Genomic DNA, 6,755 nt, shown 5'->3' on the forward strand with positions numbered 1-6,755 from the left:
TTCATTGAAAATAAAACAGCAAAGTCCATCCGTTTTAATTATGAGACAAAATTGTGTAAAATCATGATTTTTTTTTTCATGCTTGAAATAAGAAATGATTACTTTAAAAAAGTAGTTTTTTCCTTTGAGTGTTGATGACACAGCTTTGCATCAGTTGATATTCTAATTTCAAGCATGTTTTACTCAATATAGGTCATAAAATCTCAGCAACAAGCTGTAATATCTTACAGAGATCATTTAAACACTTAAAACAAGTAAAACACTCTAACATAAAATCTGCTTAGTGAGAAGAATTATCTTATCAGACAGAAAATAAGCAAATATCACCCTTGTTTGAGATATTTAATCTTACTTAGATTTCAGTTTTTGCAGTGAGAAGCCATAATCGAAAGCGAAATTAAAATTGTATTAATTGTCCAGACCGACCACCAAGTGTGCACGGGCTGCAGTTACAATAAACTATGAAGTTAAGTAGAGGGCCACAAATCATGGGCCTGCGGCGGGCAATTGGTCCACGGGCCGAGAGTTTAAAACCACTGGTCTTAGGCATGTTTTAGGCATCATTTTAACTTGTGTAACTGTCACATTTATTTAGGATCTTTGGATTTTTGTCATTCAAGTTTGTAAAATAGTCCAAACAGAAAAAACAGCATCACGTGTGTTTTTTTTTTTTTCAGGTTTACATCATGCTTGTCGTTTTACGCCATACTGACTGAACTCAATGACTATGCTGGTCAGAAGGAGGTGGTGGCAGAGGAGATGGGTCAAAGGGTTTATGGAGCACTGATGAAGTACAGTCAGGACCTCAAAGCAGACCGGAAACATGTGAGTGCCCGCAATGAGCTCACACCAACAATGTGTTTTGGTTAAGTGATGCTTCATCCTCTACTAAGTCTGAATGTACCAAGGATGCTGTTGATTGATGTCATGTTGATGTTTTTCCATGTGTCCCGTAACTCTCACATGCATTTGTTTTCTGTTGGGTCTTCCACCAGAGGATACATATGTTGAACATGATGTTAAACATCTGCCTTTCTTTCGCCTAATGATCTGCTGCGGCTATAAACTTGACACATTCTTTGGAAGAACATTGCCTTCTCTCAATGGAATACTTAAGCCACTTTCCACACTTGGGTTTGGGACTCAACATAAGACACAGACGTGTTTTTATAGAGTTGTCAGTTGGCAGAGTAATGTGCATAAATTCCCCTTGATAATTTAATCCCTATAATTAAAATAGACAAATCAGTTAGTTATTTCTTGTTACACTGTACAATTGTGTTTCTCCATATGTGTTCAGTGAGAGTATCAAGTCAATAATTACCTAAAGAAGTCAGCATTTGCAATGCCACTCACCCCTTTACTGTAACCAGAAATTCAAAGTTATCTGTATTTTGGAGTATTATTCAGTTATGTGAATGTGTTGGTCCAGTACATTTTTCCTCTGCTTTGATTGTCATTGTTTTCTTATACTGTATACCAGGGGTCCCCAAACTACGGGCCGCGGGCCGGATCCGGCCCGCCAGCGTCAAAAATCCGGCCCGCGGGATGTCCAAAAAATAAAAAATACTTTTTTTAACTATGAAAAATATATATATATATATTAATAAATAAAATTAATATTAAAAATATATATATATATGTATATATATATATATATATATATATATTTTTTAAATTATTATTATTTTAAATCTGTCCTTTCTAATCCGTTTTCTACCGCTTGTTACTCTCGGTGTCTCCTAGCCGCTCAGGCAATTCATATTGTCTAAAAATGCATTTTTTTATATATATATACAGACCGGCCCCCGGCCCAATTTTTTTAACCCAATGCGGCCCCCAAGTCAAAAAGTTTGGGGACCCCTGGTGTATACAGTCGTGCTCATAAGTTTACATACCCTGGAAGAATTTATGATTTCTTGGCCATTCTTCGTAGAATATGAATGATAACACAAAAACCTTTCTTCCACTCATGCTTAATGGTTTTGTGCAGCTATTTTTTGGCAAACAACTGTATTTACTCTTTTTCAATCAAAATGACAAAAGAAAGTACCCAAATGACCCTGATCAAAAGTTGACACAAACAGGTTTGAATGGCTAATGAAGGTTCCAATCCTCACTTGTGACATGTTTGTTTGTAATTAATGTGTGTGCATAAAAGGTCAGTGAGTTTCTGGGCTTCTGACAGACCATTGCATCTTTCATCCAGTGCTGCACAGATGTTTCTGGATTCTGAGTCATGGGGAAGGCAAAATAATTGTCAAAGGATCTGTGAGAAAAGGTAATTGAACTGCATAAAACAGGAAAGGGGTGTAAAAAGATATCCAAGGAATTGAGAATGCCAATCAGCAGTGTTCAAACGCTGATTAAGAAGTGGAAAATGAGGGATTCATGTAGACCAGCAAAGATTTCAGCCACAACTGCCAGGAAAATTGTTCGAGATGCAAAGAAAAATCCACAAATAACTTCAGCTGAAATACAGGACTCTCTGAAAAATGGTGGTGTGGCTGTTTCAAGATGTACAATAAGGAGGCACTTGAAGAAAAATGGGCTGCATGGTCGAGTGGCCATAAAGTTAAATTTTGGTCTAATCACTCCAAATTACTTTGTTCCAGAAGTTTTGAAGCTTGTCTCTGTGCTGTTTGGCGTAATGTAAGCGGGATACTTTGTGACATTTGCGCAGGAATGGCTTTCTTCTGACGACACAGTTGTTTGCCAATAAATAGCTTCACACAACCATTAAGCATGAGTGGAAGAATGGTTTTTGTGTTATCATTCATATTCTCTGAAGAATGGCCATGAAATCATAAATTCTCCCAGGGTATGTAAACTTATGAGCACGACTGTATGTATCCATAGTTCTTTGTTTTTTGTATAAATGTTGGTTTGTGTGTGTGTATTTGTGTTAATGAACAGCATCTGCAAGAGGGCAGGAAGGCTCAGCAGTTTTTGGATCATTGCTGGAAACAGATGGACAATGTAAGTAAGGAGGGGGAGTTTTTTTATGTGTGTATGTAATGCTCAAAAGGTAACTATAGGGCATTTAGTTCCCCCTATTTTTCTGTAGATATCTTCAATGAATGTCTGTATTCTGTGTAACCCGTTCACCACCAACAAATACAATTTCAGATGCTTTTACAACTGTTATTCGATGTCAGAAATGTAGTTTGTCATTGGAGGTTTGTGGAAATGGGGAACATGCTCGTAAAAATGTTGATGAGGGTGAAATACAAACCCTTCAGAGTTTGGAGATCACATACATTTGATGCAAACTCTCTTAGAAAGAGGTGCATGTACCACATTTCGGCATTGTCAACCGTCTTACTGTCTTATTTCTTCATTTCTTGGGTCATAGTTTAACTCTTTTATTACAATATGCACATGTGATGACCACAATGGACTTGAGCTGCTGATTGTAGCTCTAACTAATCGATCTCGACCTGGTTGTGCAAAATAACTACAACGTCATCTGAAGTCCTAATAATAAATATTTTAATTGTTGGTCCAATCCACCGTATTTTCTTTCTCGATTGTTGGATAATTCAGTAACTTGGGACTGGTGAGTAAGTTGTTCCTGTAATTTGTGGTCTTTAATAGCTGGGTTGCATATGACGACATATCCGTTTTTTCTTCTTCGCGGCTTAATTGACACGATGGTCAAGCAGCTTCACACTGCAAAAAGTCAGTGTTCAAAAACAAGAAAAAAAAATACAAAAATTAGGGGTATTTTATTTGAACTAAGCAAAATTATCTGCCAATAGAACAAGAAAATTTGGATTGTCAAGACTTTCCAAAACAAGTAAAATTAGCTAACCTTAATGAACCCAAAAATACCTTAAAATAAGTATATTCTCACTAATAACAAGTGCACATTTCTTGGTAGAAGAAAAAAAAGGAGACCTTTTTGCTCAATATGTTGAATAATATTCTTAAATGAAGTAAATGCTAGTGCCATTATCTTGACATAATGATATGCGCTCGGCATTACATTTCTTGAAACCAGCAAACTTATACTAAAAAGTAGTTTATTGTTCTTAATGGAAAGGCAACAAGGCAACCGCTTGTTACTCTCGGGGTCTCCTAGCCCCTCAGGCAAATCATATGTTCTAAAAATGCATTTTTCCATCGATGACATGACATCAACGCGCCAAGTGCGTGCTCTTTCAGTCAATTAGTGTGCATATATACAGCCCGGCCCCCGGCCAAAACATTTTTAATTGTAATTTTGAAGAATTCATCTGAATGTGCATGAGCTATTTCTGTTCAAAATAGTTTGAAATATCACATGTTAAATGTTTAAATATTAACTGTCAGTTTACTGTACTGTGCCAACTGTACTACTATATGAGTACGTATTTTCTATTCTTTCATTGAAAATAAAACAGCAAAGTCAATTTGGCTGTCATCTGTTTTAATTATGAGACACAATTGTGTCAAAAATCTTTTTTATTTTTCATGCTTGAAATAAGAAATTATTACTTTAAAAAAGTAGTTTTATACTTGTGAGTGTTGATGACACAGCTTTGCAACAGTTGATATTCTAGTTTCAAGCATGTTTTACTCAATATAGGTCATCAAATCTCAGCAACAAGCTGTAATATCTTACTGAGATCATTTAGGACCAAAACACTTAAAACAAGTAAAACACTCTAACATAAAATCTGCTTAGTGAGAAGAATTATCTTATCAGACAGAAAATGTGCAAATATCACCCTTATTTGAGATATTTAATCTTACTTAGATTTCAGTTTTTGCAGTGTAGCTCAAACTAATCGATCTCGACCTGGTTGTGCAAATAAACTACAATGTCATCTGAAGTCCTAATATTAAATGTTTTAATTGTTGGTCCAATCCATTGTATTTTCTTTTTCGATTGTTAGATAATTCAGTAATTTGGGACTGGTGAGTAAGTTGTTCCTGTAATTTGTGGTCTTTAATTGCTGCTAATTTAATTGCTGACAAAGCTCAAAACAAAATCTCATTGACATGTATGACTTAAGTGTTATTATGACAATGACAATAAAGGGATTGATTGATTGATTGATTGATTGATTGCTGGGTTGCATATGGCAAAGCAAGGCAAGGCAACTTTATTTGTATAGCACTTTTCATACACAAGGCAGACTCAAAGTGCTTCACAGACAACAAAGTGAAATGAAAGAAAATAAAAGCAAAATTAAAATGCAAACAATAAAAATAAAAACAGTGCAGACGTTAAAAGTTAAAAGATTAAAATATTTAGCTGAAAGCTAAGGTGAACATAAAAGTTTTCAGTCTAGTTTTAAAAGTAGTCAGAGTTGGGGAAAGTCTGACATCTTCAGCAGCGCTTCATAGCAGCAGTCGCCCTCCAGGGTCCCAACTCCCCGCCCCTCTGTTGCGAGTTGTCGTGATTAAATGTAACCTGTTTATGTGTGCATTGCATGGAGGTTTTTTCCCACTCCAGACTAGGGCCCCTTAGGAGCCCAGTCTAGATAGTATTTTTTTTACTCATCTCCTACCCCAGCGTTTTACCTTTTTCTTATCTTTTACAGGGCGTTCCTTTTCGGTTTCTGTTTTTGCGTTGAAAAAATTCGGAGGCACACCACCAGCAGAAATCATTAAAAAACGAAACACAGTTGACAGTAAGAAGTCGTTGTCGCAATTGTTGGATTTGACTTTAAACCATAACCAAGCATGCATCAATATAGCTCTTGTCTCAAAGTAGGTGTACTGTCACCACCTGTCACATCACACCCTGACTTATTTTTACTTTTTTGCTGTTTTCCTGTGTAGTGTTTTAGTTCTTGTCTTGCGCTCCTGTTTTGGTGGCTTTTTCTCTTTTTTTGGTATTTTCCTGTAGCAGTTTCATGTCTTCCTTTGAGCGATATTTCCCTCATCTACTTACTTTTAGCAGTCAAGAATATTTCAGTTGTTTTTATCCTTCTTTGTGGGGACATTGTTGATTGTCATGTCATGTTCGGATGTACTTTGTGGACGCCGTCTTTGCTCCACAGTAAGTCTTTGCTGTCGTCCAGCATTCTGTTTTTGTTTACTTTGTAGCCAGTTCAGTTTTAGTTCCGTTCTGCATAGCCTTCCCTAAGCTTCAATGCCTTTTCTTAGGGGCACTCACCTTTTGTTTATTTGTGGTTTAAGCATTAGACACCTTTTTACCTGCACCCTGCCTCCCGCTGTTTCCGACATCTACAAAGCAATTAGCTACCAGCTGCCACCTACTGATATGGAAGAGGATTACACGGTTACTCTGCCGAGCTCTAGACAGCACCGACACTCAACAACAACACATCATTTGCAGACTATATTTACAGGTTTGCAAAAAATATTTGTAACCCAAATAGGTGAAATTAGATAATCTCCCACGGCACACCAGACTGTATTTCACGGCACAGTGGTTGAAAAACACTGCTCTAGACCATCGGCTGAAACCCGGAAGTGCCCAGATGTGCCTCTAGGTCACGTGATTGCAACCCAGCTATAGTGGCCACCTACTGACCTGACTCTAATGTCTCAACTATTCACTATTTTCTTCACTACTAATATAACCCAGATGGTCTGTCACGAAGTAAACTGTCTGATTTAAATTTTTCTGTGTTGCTTGACCTCTTTTAAGCCTCAGTCAATTTTTATTTTTTTTGTCAGAACTCTTTGGAAAAAGACAGGAACTAGAGAGAGTGCAATATATTGAAAAGTCAAAAACATAACATCACAATGTCTCCTTTCATATAATAATATTGTACTGCCTTCTTGTTGTTCTTTTT

General features: G+C 36.7%; 1 protein-coding gene across 4 annotated transcripts in view; it reads left to right on the plus strand.

The window, feature by feature from the left end:
• Window positions 1-6,755, plus strand: part of fnbp1l (formin binding protein 1-like) — a 157,853-nt gene that overhangs the window by 123,537 nt on the left and 27,561 nt on the right. For all 4 annotated transcript variants that reach the window (XM_062028532.1, XM_062028530.1, XM_062028529.1 and 1 more), the window contains exons 4-5: window positions 678-825; window positions 2,917-2,979. In XM_062028532.1, coding sequence (XP_061884516.1) covers window positions 760-825; window positions 2,917-2,979 — 129 coding nt within the window. In that variant the 5' untranslated portion in view covers window positions 678-759. The remainder of the gene's footprint in view (window positions 1-677; window positions 826-2,916; window positions 2,980-6,755) is intronic.

The sequence above is a fragment of the Entelurus aequoreus genome, linkage group LG19 (genome assembly GCF_033978785.1).
Source record: "Entelurus aequoreus isolate RoL-2023_Sb linkage group LG19, RoL_Eaeq_v1.1, whole genome shotgun sequence".
NCBI lineage: Eukaryota > Metazoa > Chordata > Actinopteri > Syngnathiformes > Syngnathidae > Entelurus > Entelurus aequoreus.